The following is a 23,652-nucleotide window of genomic DNA, read 5'->3' on the forward strand; positions in this document are numbered from 1 at the left end:
TCTTAGCAAACCAACGCCCCTGAAAGCCGGACATAGCCGTGAACAAGATCCGCGAAGACTAGTTTATTTAGGAAGAAAATTTGCTAGTTTTATTCTATTTTACAGGTTTTTCAACCCAAACGAGCTGTATATTAGTACAAGTAAGTTTGATATGTTAATTCCTGAAAGTTAGTTTGTCATTGTGCTTGTTTGAAAGCTTTAATGACGCAGTTTACCGAGTAAGCTTATTTTTGCATGCGGTTTAGCTGTCCAAAGCCGCCATTTTTACTCGGTAACTTGTAAACTAGTTCACTTATTGTATTCTATTAGTCCCTGTACTTCATAATCGTGATTTGGTTCCATTTGTAAGTCTCAAATACCGAGATATAAGCTGCGAAAGCGCCCAATAAGCTAGTCGCAATAACCAAAACTCCATTAACAATTTTGGCTACCCTCAATCCAACCGACATCGACATGTAGTTTTCCTCATTCATAACTTCTAAGACACGAAGAAATAGCGGAACAACCACGGGTATATTCATTTCTGTTATAATCTTCGAAATCGAGTACTGAATCCAAGAGTCACTCCTAAACCATGGCCTATTAGTTACTTTAACATTTTCGTGTCTTTACCTTCGTCCATAATCTTAAATTTCGCAATTTCTGTGGTTTTGGTCTTCAGATTGTCGTTTTAAAATTTTAGGTTTAGATTTAGAACATTTCATTTTCTTCTCCAAATGTTGTTGTAAGATTTAAAGCTGTGGCGAAAAAGCTCGTACGACCTAGTACATTAAACCCTCCTTCGTAGCTGTGGTGTTGTCAAAAGGTGATGAAAACTAACCTTCACTCTTTTTTTTTTGCAGAAATTTTGGGTTTCTTCATAAATCGGCCATGCAGACTATAAAGTGTGTAGTAGTAGGAGATGGTGCCGTTGGTAAAACTTGTCTACTCATTTCTTACACGACGAATAAATTTCCAAGTGAATATGTACCAACGGTAAGTTTGCAACACCGCATCCACCACATTTCTTGCTACGGTATTTGCTTTCTAAAATAGTTATTATGAATACGAACACAGTATTCTAAAACTTTGTTACTTAAATTCAATATCTTTGTAGCAAGGATTTTGGAATCCTTCGAATGAAATCAACTCGTGAAACTTCATTTTTGTGGTTCTACGTTGAACCCGGAAGGTTGAATTACATATAGTTTATTGATTTTTGATAGCTTCCTAATTATTGGATTCTTGGAACTTTCCCTCTTCAAAAGCTCTTATGAAATTGTGAGGCATTTAAGCTTTGGGTTTTTCCTGTTTGTTTTTTTTATAGGTATTTCGTTGGTATTTGAGATTACTGTATTTCATAAAATTCTAAAAGATAGGCAAGAGCAATTTGATTTTAACACTGACAATGAAGGGGATACACTGCTGTATGTCACAAAGTTTGTGACATTTTTAGGCATATTACTAGGATACCTGCAGTTGCTTAGTCTAAGGGAAGCACAAGTTTTGTGCACTACTAATGCGTTGCCCAAGCTCAGTAATGTATGTAAATAGAATTGCTTGTTTGTTCACTCCTGTGCTTCAAGAATTTTTTATTCAAGATTCCCCAGTTTTCCAACCCTTATAAAAAATCCTTTAATTTTAATTTGATCTATCAGCTGCCTTATAAATTGCGCTGCAAAACTTGTTATGCATCGCACCTTCCAACCAGGAGTGGGGAATGCATTAGAAAATACCTTTTTCCTTTATTTCTGATTCCTAAACAACAGAAATGGAAAAGTTCAGCAATAGTACCCTCAAAAAAGTTTCAACCAACCACACATTTATAAAGCACACTATGATTTTGCTTGACTGCTTGTTTCATGTTTCTGTGACCTCTAACTGGTTCCAGAGGTTTGGAGCTGTTAGGCATTTTGGCACCGTCATTCAAATTTACTACTGGATCAAGTGCATTCCGATTGTGGGCAATAAATCTTTTCCCATTGGAAAATGGCTGTTGAGTCACCAGAATATTTGATCAGAATGAACTTGGCATGTGGTTAATTTGATTGGCAGTGGCTAAAATGCCAAACGCCTCCAACTTCTGGAGTCAGATAGGTCACAGAAACATGAAATTAGCTGTAAGGATGAGCATTTAAACAAACAATTTCTATTTGATTACCATTATGAAAGAAACATTAAACTAAAAATGAAACAAATGCCTTCCCTGTTCGTTGAAATTAAAGCAGTATGGGAATTTTGACATAAATTCCAAGGTGTACCAAAACAATAAATAAAAAAGCAAGAAATAAAGGTATTTTACAAATGCCAGAGCTTTGTTTATGGATTAGCTTTAGCTTTTTAAACTAGAGGAATACTTTAAAAGTGCCCATCAACCACCCTACAGGATTTTCCTATTTCAAAGCCCTTATCAAATAAATAACAATGGCCTTTACTTTCATTTGATATCTCTTTTTGTTGCCAAGATATTCAATCTAGAATCCACATGAAATGATGAAGTCAGCACAGGAATTCTGGAGTGCAGAAGCCATTAAATTATCAAATAGAGGATTTGCATGCCACATCCTGCACTATTTGCATTTTTTCCTGCAATTTGTCAGATGCCGTGTATATATATTTGCAACTATATGTGTTTGCAAACAGTAACCAGTCTTTTCGATCCACAGTCATTTTAATCCATGTTGTTTCGATCCACAATTGAAAAGGAAAAGTCATTTCGATCCACTATCTATACCTATTCGATCCACTTATAAACAGGTTCGTATTAATGACAAGTAACGATTACTTTTTTGATATTTAACAATACTAGACCAATATTTGCACAATTTCTTGGATTTCTTGGTAGAGCAAGTAGTCAGGGGATGGGGAAAAGGGAGCCCAAGCTATGTGTGAATATAATGCTTAGAAATCATCATTTATCATTGATCTTTGTGTTTTCTAGGTTTTCATTTATTTTTTAGATTGTTTTTATTTCCGATGAATGTTTAAGTAAAAAATGAAGTTCTTAGTATGAGAGTGTAGGATTTGGATTTGTTGTTTGAGCTCACTCATTCTCTTGGTTCACAATGATTTTTGTCCAGTCAGTGTTTCTTGTAGATAAAACTTTTTTATTTTATTTTACATAGCAAGTAAGTCAAACCTTTTGTTTCACAATCTAATCATATCAAACTTAACTTCATTTAATGCTGGAAGTGCGAGAAATTGGGAATAACTGACTCAGATACACAAATGCTTGTCTTAGATGCACAAATGCTTATTGTTTGATTGCGAATGACGCTAAGATGTGGAGTTTCTTTCAATTGAACTGAGTGATATGACTTTTTACTAATAAATAGTTCCAGAAATGGACTGATTTCCATTTTGATTTAGATGTTTTAATTAATTTAGAAAAAATATATATTAAAGCTATGTGAAACTAGCGTTTCAAAGGTGAAAGTCATTTTGATCCAAACTAATTGATTAATTACAAACAGCAAGCCTTTCAGTGTTTTTTCATTATTTGTAATATGAGTGCTAGTTAATGTTACCCAGCTCGACAGGTTTTTAAAAACCACCTAGAAATTTATATTAAATGAAATCTGTTCCACAGTTCATTATGAATTATATGTAGGCATGGGACTGTAAATTTTGTCCTGATCTGTCTTTGGTCCAAAGCATATGAGCTTACATGTATTACGAGCTAAACTTAGGCCTAGAGCAAACTTCTAACTTTCCATGCACCAAACTCATTAAAAACAAAGGAAATCAGGTGATTATGAGGCAGCATTCTTCGATGTAATTAAGTTCGGAAAGGAAAGTTTGATGTTTGCCCTAGGCTTTAGCCACTGATATTTCCATTCACTTTAGATATAGTTTTTAGATAATATAAACAAGATTTGTAAACAATGTACTGCTATTTTAGACTGTTGGAAGATACACAGCATATAGGACTTGGAAGGAAGGAAGGAAGCTTCTTTATTTTGCCACGGTAAAAACATCAGTCGATTGCCTAAAAATATTTAAAAGTAAAGATTTACGATTAAAAAGCTAGTTACTGTTTTACATGTTTGCCGTGGAGCCCTTAGTTACAACTTTTCTTACTGTACAAACTATCAATTTCCGTTTTAAATTTTCGTACTGACTTGACCTCTTTTATACTTAACGGTAGGTCATTCCACAATTTTGCCCCACTATAGCTGAATGATCGTTTTAGATATTCAGTGTGTGGCTTAGGTATTGACAGTTTATGATCATGATTTCGAAGGTTGTATTTAGTATGGTAGTCGGAGAAAAGGTTTTGTAAGTAAACTGGTGTACGTCCCTGCATCGTCTTAAACATTAGTAGGGCTTTTTGTTTTTTACGACGAACTGCAAGTGTATCCCAGTTTAATTGGTCAAGGAGATGGCTAGATCTTATGTCATAGTTAGATCTTGTGATAACTCTAGCCGCTCGATTTTGACGCTTTTGTAGTTGAACACATAGTTTATCACTTAATCCATCCCAAACTGCACTACAATAGTCCAGTTTGGGTAGAATTAAGGCTTCGTAGATTTGGATGGCACTATCGGTCGAAATAAATGGGCGAACACGTCTTAGAGCCCCTATACTTGAAGAGATTTTCTTCGAAATGTTGTTAACATGTTCTGACCAATTAAGGTTTTTATCGATAGTGACACCCAAAGATTTGGTGTGATCAACTTGTTTAACGCTAGCTCCATTAATCGCAATATTAATAGTGGAATCGCATTGCGCTGTGAACTTTTGGCGGGACCCAATAATCATAAATTCCGTTTTCGCTACATTCAAGCTTAGCTTATTTGCTAACAACCACTGATGTATATTGGTGAGTTCAGTGTTGATGCTTGGTTCCAAGTCTCCTACATTTTTACCATGAACGCTGATGCTGGTATCATCAGCAAACACTTGTTATATGTTTTGTCTATATACATGATTTGAAAGGATATACCAATATACCATATGGATCAAATGTTTATGTGGGTGAATTGAAATGACCTGGATTGAAATGACTGTGGGTTGAAAAGACTGACATTCTTGCAAACAATCAATCTGTACTCGTCTTTACACAATTATTTCTTTAAGAAAATAATCAAAATTGACAGAGAACTTTATGAAATTAGCGAATAACAAACTAAATTCCAATTTCAAAACCAATATTGGCTTGCCTTGCGATCTATCAAGCACTTCTATATACACTAAGCTTGCATTCTTAGCCAATACCAAACAACATCACAAGGATCTTTGCATAAAATTATTTAATGACATAAAACTAGGTGATACTAATCATAAACTAAGGAATTTATTACCATCAAAACACAGCTACGAATACGACTTAAGAAATAAATGTAACTTTAATTTGCCCTCTGTACATACTGATAGATTTAAGAAATTTTTTGTACCATCTATGATTGTATTTTTTAATCACTAAGCCAATGTGTACACACACATATATATGATATATAATTTTCATATAGATTTTATAGCATTAAGGTACTTGGACTGTTTCAAGGTGGGAAAAAAATCTTCAATTTTTGGTCAATCCCTAACTGCTACTGTAATAGTTAATACGTTTTTGATGGATTTAACTCTATACTTCAGAAACAATACACAAGGGAAACCAAGCAAAAGAATCAGACCGATGTAAGAGTAAAATATTTCACGGGTTTGTGAAAACCCCTGTAATGAAATGCAACGATTTTTATGTCGAAACAATAAAGTTTGCCTCTATTAACTATCTTTCTATTGTCTTGTGTATTTGGGTTTCCCTTGTGTAGTGTTACTAAAGCCGTTCCAGTTGAGTGATAGTGACTAATAGTCACTAAATAAAAACTATTAGGTAGTAACTATTTAGATTTTATTTCATGGACATAGCGTAAGCACTCAATTACAAGTTTCATATTTGCAAAATTCAGACGTGTAGTTTGAAAATAAGACAAAAGGGTTTTTATAATTGGAGCCACCGGAAATGCGCATTTGGACAGTCACGGCTCGCGTGACCAAAAGTAACAATGACTCGTAAAGTTTATTCAAATAGCTTGGACGGGCATTGTTAATGACACAAGAGGAAAAGACAAAGACTTTGGAATACCTTGAGCTCAACAGATGCTGGTGAGATATATGGCTAGTGTTTGACACTATTTTTTCGCCACTTAAAACTTCAGTATCCGAAACAAAACGAATGCATTTTGTTGTATATAAATTGTATCTCATGTGCTGAAATTCTTACAAAAAGCTATGGAGGCGTTCCCGAGGAATATGAATTGACTAAAATATTATAGGTGCGGAGAATGTTGCCATGAAAATGCTCTACATTTGCCGAACTGTAGTTTCAAATAGATATAAGCAAATGCCTCGAAATTCAACACCATAGAAAAGAACATATTTAAAATTTCTCATGCGAAATTCCAGGGCAAAATATTGAACAGATCTTGTTTTAGAGCTCTCTCTGTGAGTGATATGGAATTGAATTTGAAAAATCAACAACCAACTTTGGGGCTTCATAATTCTAAAACGGCTAGATATAGTTCCTTGAAACTCACTCATCAGCAAGGGCATGACTCAAATTACAATATTCTTAAGTTTGGACAAAATCCATGGGGGATTTTTTGAGACCAATCAGAAAAACTGTTTTTCGGGAATTCCCCATAATTTTTGCATAATAAGGACGATCGACATGCCACGCCCAATATTTTAAACTTCAATCAATTGACCAATTCATATTTAAAGATCAAATGGCTACAAAGAGAAGAAGTCTGTTTTAGCGCACTTTGAATGCTACTGGTCGGAACTTTCCGTTACTGATTTTAGCCACCTTAAATGCTTCCTCTTACTCAATAATTATATTTTAATAGTAATATATACCAAACTGCTATTATATGAGACTTGAAATAGTAGTTTAGGCCCCGGTTTAATATGATAAAGTCGGCGTGACAAGTCAACATTCAAATGCCTCATGTTTCACTCTTGGTACAGCGCATGCGTCCAGCCGTTGCTATGGTTGACATCATTTGTTTGGGACGCCATACTGACCTCGGATGTAAGCACATGTTTACGATGTTTTATGATGCAAAACCGATAGTTTTCGTGGTTCAATCGACTTGATATCATGAGGCATGACATAGTTCAATGTCAGAAACAACATGGAGGCGAATTCTTTCGTTTGAATCCAAAATAGAAGAAGCATAGCAACTTTAGTGCATTAAAACACCACTCTCCCTCACGCTTTCTTTGGTAAACTCTTTCGTATTTATCATAGTGCCCTAAAATTTGGAACAAAGCTTAAATAGACCTTAAAGATTAAATCCTAGGCAGCCCAGAACAAAGACCTTTTTTGATAAAATTTTACGACCGAAAACCATGTCACGGTAGTTATAACTCGGCAAAAATTTTTTTTGCTCCGGGCTGCCTAGGGTTTTTTCTAGATACGATTTATTTTCATACCTGAAGTTTTATATTTCTTATGACATTTTGTTTCGAGAGAGATATTAATAAATTACTGAAAAAAAGCCTTGGGTTGCCTGCGTTTTATTGACACATTAGGTGTGAAATTTGACACCTTTAACATGCAACTTGGAAAGAAATTTATTATGAAGTCACTTCTAGAATATACTGAATACAATTTGAACAAATGTTGTCCAACTGACACCCACTTAAGCCAGTCCAACTAACTTAATTTATTAGTAATATATAAGAATACATATATAATTTTTATATTACATACTTTTAACTCCTACAGAGTTGTTTCTGTGTTTCTACAGGGAAAGAAGTATTCCTAGTTACTGTATTATAAGCAGCATGATAACATCCTTTTATGCAAAGTACAATGGGATCTTTCGTTAAACCTCTACGAGTTGTCTCAGCTATGCACACAACAGGCAACCCTGTTTATGCGTTTTGAACATCTTGTTTTTGCTAGTCCTCCTTTAAATGTAGTTTGCTGTTAAACTCTTTATCACTTGGATGGTTATACGCTTACTCATGTGATACATTCACTGTTAAGAATTAACAAATTTTTATATTTATTTTAATGGAATTTTTTTACTTTTAGGTGTTTGATAATTATGCAGTCACAGTAATGATAGGAGGAGAACCCTATACTTTAGGACTTTTTGACACAGCAGGTAAGATGGAATGGCTTTTGTAATTTATATGATCCAGTACAAAGCAAAAGCTCACTAACATAAATAGAGTAAAAAATATACAAGATAACTAAAAATCTTTTTTTTACTAATACTGGACTTTCACTCTAAGGGGAACGTGAAAGGTATGCTCTAAAAAGGCTTACAGTATTTCAAATATTTCACAATACAAAATGAGGAGCTGTGGAGTTTTATTTATTAATTCCAGGGGATCTGACAAGGTGCGCGAAGCATGATTTCCATGATCAAAAAAGAATCATTCCCATCAACCAACACACGCTTAAGGTGGAACCAAACTAATTCAGAGCAAATTTTGGACATTTTATTCTTGCTCCCTTTGCAAAGCTAGTGCATCAATTTAACTGGATTTTTCATATAATGTGCTTGGATTATCCTAGATTCTAACAGTGTATTATATCTCAAGATTTTTTAAATGTTTAGCCTATTACGGCCGGAAATCAAATAGTGCATTTTTAGTTTTTGGCTTTTTTCTCCTCATCTTCAGGTACGATTTTTCTGAAATTTTCAGAATCTTATCATCTAGCACTATTGCAGCCTGTGTATAAATTTGGATGGAAAGTCTTGGGCAGGAAAAAAGTTATGATGCCACTTGAAAATTTGATCACAAATTTGAAGCATTTAAGACATCGCTCTGTAGAAACATTACCATTGAATGGATGAATTACGGTCTTTTCGCTACCTTGCACTTTCGCTACTGCACATTCACTACTAATAGAAGTCAATTCACTACTTAATAGAAGTCGATTCGCTACCTTGAGGTAGCACAATCCCTACTTTATCTCAAGATGCCTGTAAACCTCCTCTATAACATTTTGCATCGTTTATTATCAGTAATTTATTATGATTTGAATGTTTTTTTAAAGAAAGAAATTTCAAAGCGTGTTTTGGCGTAATGGAGAAGTCGGCCCAATATCCGTCTTGTGATCTGTTGTATCAAACAGGTTTCTTGCTTTTGCTCATTTCTTAGGAAATTTTTTGAAGGATATTTATGTCAAGGAAAAGTTTTAGCTACGAAGCAAGCAATCTAATGGAGTTATTTTAGCTTCGTAGTAAAGTAGCGAACAGACTTATGGCATTGTGTTACAACAAACAAATCGAAAGCTATGAGAAACGAAGCCTTTTTTTGTCTCCGCTTTTGCTTGATGACTAAAAGTATGACTTTAAAATAAAATGGTTTATGTCAAGGAAGAATTTTAGCTACGAAGCAAGCAATCTAATGGAGTTATTTTAGCTTCGTAGTAAAGTAGCGAACAGACTTACGACGTTGTGTTACAACAAACAAATCGAAAGCTATGAGAAACGAGAAAGGAAGCCTTTTTTTGTCTCCGCTTTTGCTTGATGACTAAAAGTATGACTTTAAAATAAAATGGTTTATGTCTAGGAAGAATTTTAGCTACGAAGCAAGCAATCTAATGGAGTTATTTTAGCTTCGTAGTAAAGTAGCGAACGGACTTACGGCGTTGTGTTACAACAAACAAATCGAAAGCTATGAGAAACGAGAAACAAAGCCTTTTTTTGTCTCCGCTTTTGCTTGATGACTAAAAGTATGACTTTAAAATAAAATGGTTTATGTCAAGGAAGAATTTTAGCTACAAAACAAGCAATCTCGTGGAGATTTTTTAGAGTTTTTTAGCTTCGTAGTAAAGTAGCAAATGGACTCCTGGCGAGAGGCGTTGTGTGACAACAAGAAGTGACGTGAATATACTTATCAGAGTTCTAATCTGAGATTTTTCAGTAAATAAACTACACTCATAAGATTTTTTTGGTGAGTGGTAGTTGATATTTATTTCGTGATAAGATTTACCTAGCTCTAAAATAATTTACACAACACCGAGTCCGATTTGTTTGTTAAATGCCACACAACGCCTCACGCCAGGAGTCCATTCGCTACTTTACTACGAAGCTAAAAAACTCTAAAAGATCTCCACTAGATTGCTTGTTTCTTAGCTAAAATTCTTCCTTGACATAAACTCTTTTATTTTGAAGTCAAACTTTTAGTCATCGAGCAAAAGTGGGGATGAAATAAGCCTTCGTTTCTCATAGCTTTCGATTTGTTTGTTGTAACACAACGCCAAGAGTCTGTTCGCTACTTACTACGAAGCAAAAAAAAAACTCCAACTAGATTGCTTGTTTCTTAGCTAAAATTCTTCCTTGACATAAACTCTTTTTTTTTGAAGTCAAACTTTTAGTCATCGAGCAAAAGCGGGGATGAAATGAGCCTTCTTTTCTCATAGTTTTCGATTTGTTTGTTGTCACACAATGTCTTCTTCGTAACTAAAACTTTTTATTTGTCAGAAAAGTTCTTCATTGAACTCAAGATTCTGTTAGTCGTCGTTAACTTGCACGTAAATAAATATCCTCTCTTCGCTAGGTTTAGATTTCTCGATCGACATCTGACCAGAAAATTTATAAGTTTCGATGCCGTAAAACACGATTTAAATTTATCGATATAGACTCAAAATCAATATATATGTAATATATATTCCTGATATTGTGATATTTAACATTTTGAGATAAGGTAGCGAATCGACTTCTATTAGTAGCGAATCGACTTCTATAAAGTAGCGAATCGACCTTTTAGGTAAGTAGCGAAAGTGCAAGGTAGCGAAAAGACCGGATACCAAATGGATTACTTCGAAGTTTTCATATATGTATTTCCAAGCATTGCGGATGAGCCTTACGAAAAATCAGCATCAAATCTTAAAAATACATACTCGATGAGTACATGTGTCTACTGCTGATAGATACACAGCAACATTTTTGAATCATGTATACAGTCCTTTGACTAAACGTTGTCGTTGATCGGATCATCCCTACGCACCTCGACCGAAAAGGATAACGAGTAAATTACCCAGAAGTTGCGTCATCCAAGCTGCTCGCCAGTTTAAATCTTCGTCGTATGCTCGAGGCATGGTTTTAGCAAATTAAATGGGATCGAAAACAGCGAACTCGAGACGTGTTAAATATGCGGCAGCTAGTAACTGTGAATTCATTATCCTCATGATCCTTTTTGGTCAAGGCGCGTAGGGATGAAGCCGATTAACTAGAGCAAACGACAATGTTTAGTCAAAGGACTGTATGTAGAATATTCACTTGCAGGTATTCAGGGCTTAATATTCTGCTTGCGGAGCTCAGTTATCGTTTTAAAGTGCTCAAATATTGTCACTGTAACAATCTGAGTCAGTTTCACATTGCATAGGTTCTGTATTAACAATCGTTCATGAAGCAACATTGTTGACATGCTTCGTGTAGCACAAACATGCCAATTTAGTGGTCATGTTTTGCAATAAATTCTTTCTAGATATTGAAAAATACCTGAAAGCACTTTAATTAAACAACACTTGACACAATCCACGAAACCTGTGTGCCTTAAGCTTGTTCCAAAAAAAAACAGATAAAATTCACTACAGAAATGGCTGCCATTTACCTTGTAGAAATCACTGAATCCTACCGAATCATGGTTTGAAAAAGTTGGTCAAATGTTAAAGCATTAGGTATTCTGGGGTATTATTTAGGAGCCGTATAAATCGTATAATTTTTTTAAAAGCCTCCACAACAAGGTGTCATAGCTCCATTGTGCTAATAGTATGCATGAAGATCTAGAATTAATAACATTGGCCAATCTTGTAGCATACTGAATGTGTGATTTTGTTTGAATTTCTCTTTCAGGTCAAGAGGATTATGATCGTTTAAGACCTCTATCTTATCCTCAAACAGATGTGTTTCTGGTTTGTTTTTCTGTAGTATCACCATCATCATTTGAAAATGTCAAGGAAAAGGTGAGTCAGTGGAGCATTACTCTCATATCACAATGGCAATTTCAAAACTTTGATTGGATTTTGGTCTCCTTTTGAGCCGTCAATCATCTTGGGTTTGCACAAATAAGTCTCAGAACATGCTCTGTCAGCTTTGACCATAAGTTATGGACAGTTTTTTCCACCATGCATAAGAAAGTGGAAAAAAACAAGGATCCACACCTAATTGTAACCAAGTTAATAAGATATTTAAAATATCAAACAAATGCATGTAAAATGAGAACTGCATGAGAGGGTTCTCCTGTATGGGTTCTCCTGAGGGTTCTCCACAAGTCATGTTTGAGATGCCCAGAAAGAGGTTTTACTTTAGTAGCTTAGTTCTAGTAATTTTAAATGAATTTAGCTAGCACTAAAGTTGGACGGTAGAGTGTTTCCTGGACGAAATTGTGGCCTTCAAAGATCTTCCCATGGTCCTTCTTTGCCGCCATATTTAAAAATGAAGTCTGGCCTATTCATGTCTAAGATTGTGATGGTAGCTCTTTATCTGGTGATACTATCTGGAGATGTTAGTCTTAACCCTGGACCTCATGGTGTGCCTACTAACGACAATATTGTGTCTGACTCGTCGTTTCTATCCACAACATCTAGCAGTGATGATGATTCAGTGTGAAGGAATTAGTATAGACTCGCCTGCTGATTCTGACAGATCCTATCAATCTGATGATGATGTTGGCGATTTTCATACTTATTTCAATTTGGGACTTGGTAACAAGGGTCTTCGTTTTGGTAGCTGGAATATTAATGGCCTCACAATGTCCAAATTTGATCAAATAAGACTATTTATGTTGGACAGTGACAACCGCCCGCAGATCGATATTTTGTCAATCAATGAATCTGCCCTGAAGCCTTCAATTCCTGACTCGCTTTATGCTATCCCTGGACTTACAATGCATCGTGGAGACCGCAAAGGAATTAAAAAGAAAGGGGGAGTTTTGGTGTATGTCTACGAGGAGGTGAAACACCAAAGAAGGACTGATCTCGAGGACTCGAATATTGACGCAGTTTGGTTGAAAGGTTACCCATTTAAATCTAAGCACCCAATTTTGTTTGCTGGTGTTTATCGTCCACCTTCATATTCTAAAGAAGAAGATGAAATGCTTGAAAAGAATATTGAATCTGCCTATTTACTTAACCTCGAGACAATAGTTATTGGAGACATAACGTAAACTACCTGGCTTCCTCAACTTTTAAAAAACATCATTTGGTTCTCGCACTTACTAGCATGAATTTTAAACAGCTTGTGACTCAGGTAACAAGGCCAATTAGTAAAACTTGCCTCGACCATGTTCTTACAAATCGTCCCGGGAGGATTCATTCTGTATGTGTCAGGAATTCAGGATTAGCGGATCATTTGCCAGTGTTCGCAGTTCGCTCATACAAAGGGAAAGATGGCTCCCATGCACGTGGTAATCCTTGCAGTATCACCTATCGTAACATGAAAGGATTTAATGAGACACAGTTCTTAGCAACTCTACAAGAGATCCCCTGGGACACTTCATTTATCTTTGACTCTGTAGATGATATTCTTTGCGATTGGGAGGATTTATTCAACAAAGCACTTCACAGTCACTGTCCTTGGCGGGGAAAAAAAGTAGCGCGAGAGAAACAGGCTCCCTGGATGACGAATGAAGTTTTGAGACATCTCCAGAAGAAAGATTCGTTTCTTAAAACGACCAGAGTCTCTGCTTCACTGGATGACTGGGAAAACTACAAGTCTGCAAGAAACAAAGCTACTAACTTGATTAAGACCGCGAAGTTCAAGTTCTACAACAACTGTTTTGAAAATAGCAAGGGAGATTCTAAGGGTATTTGGAAGACGATAAAATTACTAACTGGCACTAGTAATAAGTCTACCAAATCAGATGGTATTACTGCAGATGAGTTTAACTTTCATTTTTCCTCTATTGCTGATCGTTTAAGGAGCTTGTTACCCAGAATAACTTTTGACATTTCAAAACTTGAACATTTTGTTCTTTCCATAAAGGATCCTGACGTCAAATTTTCCATCCCTCCATTAACCAAAGGATTTGTCGTTGATTGTCTTCGGAATCTAAATTCTAATAAAGCAACAGGAGTTGATAAATTCAGTGCACGAGTACTGAAGATTGCTGCACCAGTCATTGTTCCATTAGTTACAAAACTTATGAACTATTCACTTAGTTCTTCTGTGTTTCCAAAGCGCTGGAAAACCGCTAAAGTGACCCCATTGTTTAAGGTGGGAGATCGTGGAGATCCCAGTAATTATCGCCCGATCTCAGTTTTACCAATCTTGTCCAAGATCGTGGAGAGACATGTGCATAACATCTTTATGATTATCTAAATGACAACAACTTGCTATACGCTTATCAGTCAGGCTTCCGCAGACAACATGGAACTGAGACTGCTCTCATCAAATTAGTTGATGAGTTGTTATTCAGTCTTGATAGAAATCGAGTGAGTGGATTAGTTCTAATCGACTACTGTAAAGCATTTGACATGGTAGACCACCAAATTCTACTGGAAAAGCTAAAGACATATAGAGTGTGTGAAAGATCAGCCCAATGATTTCAGTCTTACCTTAAACAGTCTTCACTTTAAACTTGGATTTTTGGACTGACATGCTTGGTCATCACATTTTGAACAAAATATGAAAAAAAATCCCATTTTTTATGTAAAACGAACATATCCACAATTGCTCCAAATTTGGTCATATATATCATTGTTAAATTGTATATTATTTGTAGTATGTCATATTTGTTATGAATTTGTTCTTCACAGTTATTTGAAAATGTACATCCCACCTTTAAATGTATGAATGATAGCTACATAGTATATCATTTTGTACAAAATTCAAATCCATTCATTTTTATTTTACTTCATATTTCCATTTATTTTAATATTGCACAATTGGAGGTATACACAACATAGAAAATACATATTTTGTTTGTGTACATAAGTAGGTTTAAGAAACAATGTTACATAAATTTATGTGCTGAACCTACGTTACATAAATTTATGTGCCTGAACCTACGTTACATAAATTTATGTGCCTGAACCTACGTTACATAAATTTATGTGCCTGAACCTATGTTACATAAATTTATGTGCCTGAACCTACGTTACATAAATTTATGTACCTGAACCTATGTTACATAAAGACCGAACCACATAAATTTATGTCCTCGTGGAGCTCAGACCGAACCACATAAATTTATGTCCTTGTGGAGCTCAGGCCAAACCACATAAATTTATGTCCTCATGGAGCTCAAGCCGAACCACATGTCCTTGGAGTTCAGGCCAAACCACATAAATTTATGTCCTTGTAGAGTTCAGGCCGAACCACATAAATTTATGTCCTTGTGGAGTTCAGGCCAAACCACATAAATTTATGTCCTTGTGGAGTTTAGGTACCAATGGAGTACGATATTATATAAATAGTATTATTATAATTAGGTTTTGTCCCATTTGTATTCTAAACATCAATAATTGAATAGAAAATCATTAATTTGTCCAAAAGTCTTTGTTGTGCTTGGTGTGTTCTCATGGGATCATATAAATTGTTCATTAATACCACTTTCACAATAAAATAGATCTACATTTTGTTCATTTTTTAAAGACTATTAGCAAAAAACTTAAAATAATTTGTTCCTCCCTTGTAAATGAACATTTTATCATAGTTGAAAGCCCCAGGTGTGGTAGTTTGCAATTGCAATGTACCTTTTACCAGGAACAATTTATTTTTTTCTGTCACTCTTATCTGGTTTGTACTTCTTGATGCTTGTTCACGAATAACTCAAATGAAGGCCTCCCTATTATATACACGTTATTTGTATATGTACTTGTTGATATCATTAAATTATGTACATATTTGTGTAATACTGTCTTTGTGGATATTTGTTCAAAATGTGATGACCAAGCATGTCAGTCCAAAAATCCAAGTTAAAAGCAAAGACTGTTCTTGGAGATAGACAACAGTATGTATCTATTGGTTCCAATATCTCTGCTGATGTTCCTCCTTGTGCCTCAAGGAAGTATAATCGGTCCCTTGTTGTTTATTATGTTTATAAATGACCTGCCGCTTCATATCAAGTCTGCAGATGTCAACATTGACCTATATGCAGATGACACAGCTCTTTCCTACTCTGTCGATGTCTCAAACACTGGCAAGTTATAGGAAACCTTGAACTCCACCTTGAGGGATGTAGAGGACTGGACTAATTGCAATAAGCTGCCACTCAACGAGTCAAAGACCAAGACATTGCTTGTGAATGACAAACGCCTTCAGGATAAAGTACCCTCCAACTTACTATCTATAACCACATCCAGCGGGGAAAGGCTTGAGCAAATGAACACTGTCCGATTGCTTGGCCTTGATGTCGATAGTCCGCTCTCCTTCTCAGATCATGTGGACAGAATGTGCAAGAAAATCTCACAAAGAATTGGAGTACTGAATAAGATAAAATCCTGCCTACCCATAAAACAACGGTTGGCTTACTATAATGCTATGATAAAACCAGTGTTTAGTTATGCTAGCGTTGTTTGGCAAACATCATGTACTAAAGACTGTCTGTTAAGGATTCTGCGCCTACAGAAAAGAGCAGCAAGAGCCATACTTATTGCTGAGTAAAGAGCACCTTCAGTACCGTTATTTAATAAATTGGAGTGGCTGCCTTTCTTCATAGATACTTGTATCTCAAAGTTTACATTACTATATAAGAGAAAACAGCATGCTGTACCTAAGTACCTGATAGAGGCTCTAAAACTGAACAGTTCTGTACATTCTAGGAACACTAGATTCTCAAGCTTAAATTTTATTACACCACACTATAATGAGAAGACTGAAGGAGGAAGAACATTCATAGCTAGCGCCATATAGATATGAAACAATTTAAGTGCGGACATTAAAAAACAAGCAACAGTTCAATCGTTTAAACGCTCTCTTTGCCGGAAATTTATTTTATTATATTATTTTTCTTTCCGTGAGGGTCACATGATAAAATGCTTATTGAATTAGTTAGGTCGGGCTGTACAGGAAAATATTTGGCTCTCAGTCATTTGTATGGAACTAGCTGCGCTCGGTCCGTACGGCATCACCTCGAGCCAAATATTTTCCTGTACAGCCCTCTTACTCAGTCAATAAGTACATAGTATATATCATTTGAAATTGTTTGTTATTATTTCCTAGCTATGTGAAAGGAATACTACTAGTATTGGTTTACAGTCATGACGCCCCCTTGTCGTGATACCCCCAGTCTGTACTACCATGACGCCCCTAGTCTCTATTAACACTTATTTAATAAGAAGTTTAACCATAATAATATGGCGCTATGAACCCATGTAAATTGATCACTATTGGAGTTGTTTCACGATTATTTAAATAAATTGTTTCTACGCTTCGCCTGTCCACGAGTTAAAAACGATACCTACAACCTGGGGAACACTAAATCTCTGTTAGTAGTTAAGTCAGTTAAGTGATGTACTTCTTGAATTTTGTCATTAATAATTAGTTCCAGAACATGATATAGCTGAATTAGGAGTTAAAGAACATCATTCAGAGAGCATTAGGAATCCAACCATAATTCTTAGACATGTTCATCGATTAAAACTTTTATTTTGTGCAATCAAGTCACGCTGTTGTTACGAAGCACCCTCAACACGGCCCGTGATCAACATTTTAGAATGCCTTTATCGGCACGAGAAACCTATAAAAAATTCTTGATATTTAAAGAACATTTCTGTGCAATTGGAGTTCTAGAACATCATTTCACAAAGAACATTAAAAGTTTTTTGTAAGGATTGCTTTTGAGACGCGCACCTTTGTGTTTCAAACTCTTTTGTCATTTACACAAATGGATAAATATGTCTATTTCGATAGCTTTTTCAAGTGATTTCAGCAATAGCTGGGAAAGACAAAATATTTCTTCAAGGCATCTGTTTACAAAAAAGGTTTTGAAATTACGAATGGAAAGTCGAATAAACTCAACCTCGGAAGTAAATTAGACAGTGAGTTGACGAATCGAAAGTGACACCTTGCTGTATTACAAAAGCGATGCATCACGTCAATGTATCACGTTTGTATTTAGATTACAGTAATATCATAGTTAACTATGATAATACAGTATGCTCTTTTGATTTATTTTTCGTTTTGTAGCTCCAGAATATCATTTTAATATGAACTCTGAAATTCCTCTGTAATGATTGTTTTTGAGACATGGTTTCTGTTTCGCATCACCAAGCGAAGACTTCAAACACGGAGGAGTTGTGTGACAGCAACAGTGTAACGACTTGTCAATTGAACATGGCAAACTACCGGATTTATGTGAGCAACCTTTGCTTGTTTTCCAAAGTATTTATCATAAACACACATGTTTCTCCTACAAGAAAGTTTATATGAATAAGGAGGCTATTAAAGTAGAAGAAATGTTACGAATGAGTCAAAAACTCTAGACGCGAATGAGTTGCTGTGACGACATACCCAGCAGTGAAAAGACCGTAAAGTGAAAACAGCAAACTACCTGATTTTCGTAAGAAATCTTTGCTGATTTACCAAAATATTTAGCAAAAACTCATGTTTCCAAAAATAACGAATGAGTCAAAAACTTCCTATGCCAAAGAATTATTAGGTTATAAGTCTGCGAACTACAACTGCTGAAAACAACTCGTTCGTTCGTGCATTGTTAATGGTTGTAAAAAAGGTTTTGATTCTTTCGCAATGTTTTTCTTACTTTTGTGGTATATTTTCAGTGTCAAACTTTTTGGACAGAACTTACATGTATGCGTAAGCGAAACAATAATAGGAAAGATCACTAGCGTTCTTACAGCAACTATGGCGTACTAACTTGAATTATGAATAATTTATTGGACTTACGAAATTTTGTTGTCAACTTTTTCCTTTTCATTATTTTTTGTCGTTCTTGGATTTATACTATGAAATATTGTTAAACTTCTTATTAAATAAGTGTTAATAGAGACTAGGGGCATCATGGTAGTACAGACTGGGGGCGTCATGACCGTAAACCAATACTAGTAGTATTTCTTGACAGATTTCTATAAAATATTCGCTTCATGTTCCCAACTCTCAGTTTCCTTCAACATAGATTACAGTATATATCTCCAAGAGTATTTGAATGTCATTCAAATTTTGCAGTGTACTTGTATTCAAAATATGTGACATGAAAATATGTAAACTATGGTCACTTTGGCAACTTCCTGGTAACCAGGCCCTTAAGAACGATTCTAGGCTTTCAGCGATTGCTCTCTTATTTTTTTTACCACAATAGATATTTCAACCTCTCCTCATTCTATACCATGGTAGAAATGTCAAAAAGTTCAATTTTAGTTAGGGGTAACCTGGAATTTTCCCTGCTAGCAGAGCCTATTTTCCTTTTGTTTTGGTTGAGAAACAGAAGAGAGACTCTGCTAGCAGGGAACCTGGAACTGAGACTGTTGTTATGGCAGCTTATCTCTATGGTTAATTTTGAAGAACAGCTGGATTGCTGAAATACTACTAACTTTGGTTCTGATCAAAATTGGTCTGAGATGTAAATGATCTTAAGCTGCTCAAGTATTGAGAATATTACATAATCAAGAATTAAACTGCAGAGTGGCATACTCGTGGTTACCCGCGTTTCTCTGAAGGTTTTACTTAGAGTTTGTAATATGGATTATTTTTGAAAATACTAAAATAAATGCTACTACCTTTTAAAGCCATCAAAATATTCCAAATCGGCTGGAATTTAGTACAGAACAAGATAAAAAGAAAAAGAAAAAAGGAAAAAAAAGCATGGTGAGATGGCTTTAAAAGGTTGCATTCCATCAATGAGGGAATTCAATCAATGCTTATATTATGTTCCCTTTTGAAGACTTGTAGGTCAAAAGATTCTTGGAAAAAGCAATCTTTAACAAAATTAATTCAATTTATCTATAAATTTGCTTTAGAACTCAAAAAATATCAAGTTAATAGCTCATCTTATCAGTTATATTGAGCATTTAACCCTTTGACTCCTACGACGCCCGAAACCGCCCGTAACAAAAACCGTCCGTATTTCCTACGACGCCCGAAACCGCCCGAAAAAAGGACGCGCCAGAAAAAAAATTCCCCCTCCCCCCCATAGGCTTTTTGTTTGTTTTTATCGCCATAACAATAAACGTCATTAATTAACCAATCAGATGGCGCCTTTTGCGCATATTTTTTCACTATAATTAGGAAATCCACGAGGTGTGAATTCAAAATAATTTTGCGCTGGCGCGGAGACACAAAAACAACCATAACATAGCAAATAGTGTTGAAAACAAATTTAATTTAGAGGCAGAATTTAAAGATTCATGAGATGAAAGCAGCTTATGTGGTTTTGAAGAAGAAGCAGAAGGAATAAAAGAACATTTAGGCGATTCAGATGTGGATTTTTATGGACTTAGAGAGCGAAGAAGAAGATGAGGATTCAAGTTCACAAGATGGCGACCCCGATGAAGAAGAATGGACGAACGGACTTACAATTTCCAGGCTTTGAAATGACTTAAGAATAAACTTTCCCTTGCCAGCCGTACCACAAGAAATGGAAGTTTGCTCATCCTTTGTTGGAGATGATTTATTTGATCTGAATGTCGCCGAAACGAACCTTTACGAACGACAGAATTTGACAGCCTTCCCGTGTACGCTTCGTCTTGCAAAATTCACCGAGTAGTTTACGCGCTTTAGTGAGAAGTATTTTCAGCGTTCTTTTCGTAAAACTCGTATAGGTATTCATTTTGGTTCCTTATAGAGGTCCCTATATGAAATTCTTTTCTTTTATTTCATTTTTTTGAAGTTAGACAATGGGTAATCTAAGGTAAGACAGGTAAGTTTAAGCGAGTCTTGCAAAGCAACCGCCATTAGCTGTTTTTTTCGTTGACTCGTCTCACACCAATAAGAGAACATTTCGCTTCATCCGGATAATGCAGATAAGCAATTTATTGAGAAGATCAATGGGAGGAAAAAAGGATGTGTCCAGTGGAAGAAAAGAGGAGAAAAAACACCCAAGGGACGACCAAATGAGACTATCTTTGAATTCCTTCAGTGCGAAATATGCCTTTGCATGATAGACTGAATACGGCAAGACGGCTGAGCTGCTTTCATCTCTCTAGTCTTTATTTTCTTTTTTTCCACTCCTGTGAATTAAAACTCCAAACCGAAATAATTTACTGTTGTTCCTTCAATTTGGATGTGATTTGGAATTATTTTGACCCAATGTTTAGATATTATTTGCTTTTGTTTAGTGCTCGTACGAAATTGACAGTTGGAAGACATTCGTCAAAAAATTGTGTTTGGCATTTTTGAACTTCTCATTTTGGACTTTTTAAAATATTTTTGGTAAAATATTTGGCACCATTTGGTCCTCTGTTCACCTCATTTTTGAATAAACTTTATTTGGAAGCTATATCTTTTGTCTGTATTTACTGCGCATAGGGTTTATTTTACGCGTTATTTTTTGTTATGCATTCTTGAAAAATGTCCAGGGACAGGGGGCAGTCCGCGCGCTATTTCCCCAGGAGTCAAAGGGTTAAGCACCCAAACTAAAAAAAGTGCTTTCTCTTGTATTTACCGGGGACTTTTTCCTGTTAGCCTCAGGTAGCTTTTTTACCAAGCTTTTTACCAATGGATATCAATCAAGATGATGTCTGGAGAGAGATGTGTGGCTATCATTTATTATGTTTTCTTTCTTGTTTGTTATAGTGGGTACCAGAAATAACACATCATTGTCCAAAAACACCATTCTTACTCGTTGGCACACAAGTGGATCTTAGAGATGATGCAGGCACCTTAGAAAAACTGGCAAAGAACAAACAGAAGCCTCTTACAGTGGAACAAGCAGATAAGCTAGCTCGAGAATTAAAGGCTGTAAAGTATGTTGAATGTTCTGCCTTGACACAAAAGGGTTTAAAGAACGTATTTGATGAAGCGATTTTGGCTGCCCTAGAACCACCAGAACAACCCAAGAAAAGAAAATGTAATTTGTTGTAGTTAAAGAGTTAAGCAAGACTTCTAAAATTGCATTTTGCAACTTACAGTGCTATATGAATTATTCATATAGCTTTCAATTGTGAAAAACAATTACAAAGAATTTTGAGGCAATTATTCAGGATTGCCTTGGATCTGTGTTTCTAATCAATGATGAACACAAAGTCTCCACTGTAAAGACAGAAAAGTGAATATATATATGACTTAGCTTAAAAAAATGCAAATTACTCTGCAGCTCAACTTGTTTCTATGTAAATTCTGTGTTGTAGAAAAAGTAGTCGCCCCCCCCCCCCCCCCCCCCCCAATATTAAGAGCTGCAAGCTTGTTTATTACTTTACAATGACTTGTTTCTGACTTATCATATAAAATTGTGAATTTCTTTAATTATTGATAGTCTAATCCATTTCTAATTTTGTGGAAATGTTATTCAAGGTGTGTACTCAAGGTTACATTGCCTAAATAATCTTCTAGATGCTCCAAAATTATTTCACAATGAAGCAGCATGTGACGCACTATGGGTTTACATGCTCATACTCATGCTATATGTATGCTAGTCATGATTTTTATCAACTTGCTGAAGAAAAAAGCCAAATAAAAGTTCACAACGGCAATCTTTTCCTGTAATTTGGAGCATAATAAAGGGTTCAATTCGATTTAGACAAACAGCTTTCCCAAATTGTATGATCATAAATGGAATAGGAGCAGAAGATGAATTCTGCTTTCATAGGTATAGTATATGTGTGTGGGATGCAGTGAAAAGTAATAACTCAGCATTATGATGTGGCATGTCTAGCTTGACCATGTTGTAATCCTGCCAGTTTTAAAAAGCCTAGTTTTTTACATTACATAATAATAATTGCATCTATCATTACAGATTTATGGAGATGGTAAATATGCTTCATTATCTGGCATAATTCACTGAAAATACATGCCTCTTCAAGATTTAGTAATTTCTTGTTTCTGACTTGTTTGCTTAAAGAGAAATTGGGTTTCATTTTATAACTTCCTTATTTAAAGGGTTGTGTAAAATGTAAGTAGTTTTCTGTTAATCAAACAATATGCCATCAAAGAAGTATGTATTGTCTTTAATAATGCAGGCTTTAAAATATTAATAGAGTGCACGCACTAAAACCGTGAACATTAGATAGTACTAATTAGTACTATTTCATACAGAATCCTTTGCTTTCTATTGTTTAATTATCCCTCTTTAGTGCTGAAAATTAGTATTTGTTTCATGGATTTAATGTGAGTACTCTACTGTCCAGGACAACAGCTCACTTAAGAAAACAATTGAATTTAAAACAAACATAAGGAACAAATTATTTTTTTCAACTCGCAAATCAGAAACTGTTAAAATCCTACTCTGCCTGTTTTTTCACTTGATACCTAATATATAAGAACCATTACAGCCTGACTTGGGGAAATGTTGGTTTTTACTGTACTTCATCAATGATTATATATTAAAAATCACTAGTTTTTCTTAGGACCTTTGTTGCTGCTCCATAAAAATGCTGTAATAATTCTTTAGTGATTATCATGTTTATTGATAAGTACTTTCAAATTTTTTTGAATGTTTCTGGTTATATAGCATTAAGTATTTATGCCAGCATTGATCTGCAACAGAAAATATCTAAATGGTTGGTTACTGCAATAACTTTGATACTCAAATTTTCTCACCATCATTCAAACTTCTCAACTCCAATAAAAGAACGATGACAGACATTA

The 23,652-nt window shown here is 35.3% G+C and overlaps 1 protein-coding gene across 1 annotated transcript; it reads left to right on the forward strand.

Annotated features, from left to right (window-relative positions):
• The first annotated feature begins 14 nt into the window (after window positions 1–14).
• On the forward strand, window positions 15–22,311 carry LOC116303859 (cdc42 homolog). Its single transcript, XM_031713471.2, has 5 exons — window positions 15–140; window positions 843–975; window positions 8,025–8,097; window positions 11,806–11,915; window positions 21,643–22,311. Exons 2-5 carry the CDS (start codon window positions 871–873, stop codon window positions 21,928–21,930), a joined length of 576 nt encoding a protein of 191 aa, XP_031569331.1. The 5' UTR covers window positions 15–140; window positions 843–870; the 3' UTR covers window positions 21,931–22,311.
• Window positions 22,312–23,652: the final 1,341 nt, after the last annotated feature.

Source organism: Actinia tenebrosa, unplaced genomic scaffold (genome assembly GCF_029948245.1).
Source record: "Actinia tenebrosa isolate PJP-AT-01 unplaced genomic scaffold, QUT_ActTen_1.0 utg2038__unscaffolded, whole genome shotgun sequence".
Taxonomy (NCBI): Eukaryota; Metazoa; Cnidaria; class Anthozoa; order Actiniaria; family Actiniidae; genus Actinia; species Actinia tenebrosa.

Excerpts from the sequence above, each read along its gene's own strand:
- LOC116303859 (XM_031713471.2), top strand. The coding sequence starts at position 871 with ATGCAGACTATAAAGTGTGTAGTAGTAGGAGATGGTGCCGTTGGTAAA. Across the intron at positions 976-8,024 it reads CAAGTGAATATGTACCAACG|GTGTTTGATAATTATGCAGT; the intron begins GTAAGTTTGCAA and ends TTTTACTTTTAG. Across the intron at positions 11,916-21,642 it reads TTGAAAATGTCAAGGAAAAG|TGGGTACCAGAAATAACACA; the intron begins GTGAGTCAGTGG and ends TGTTTGTTATAG.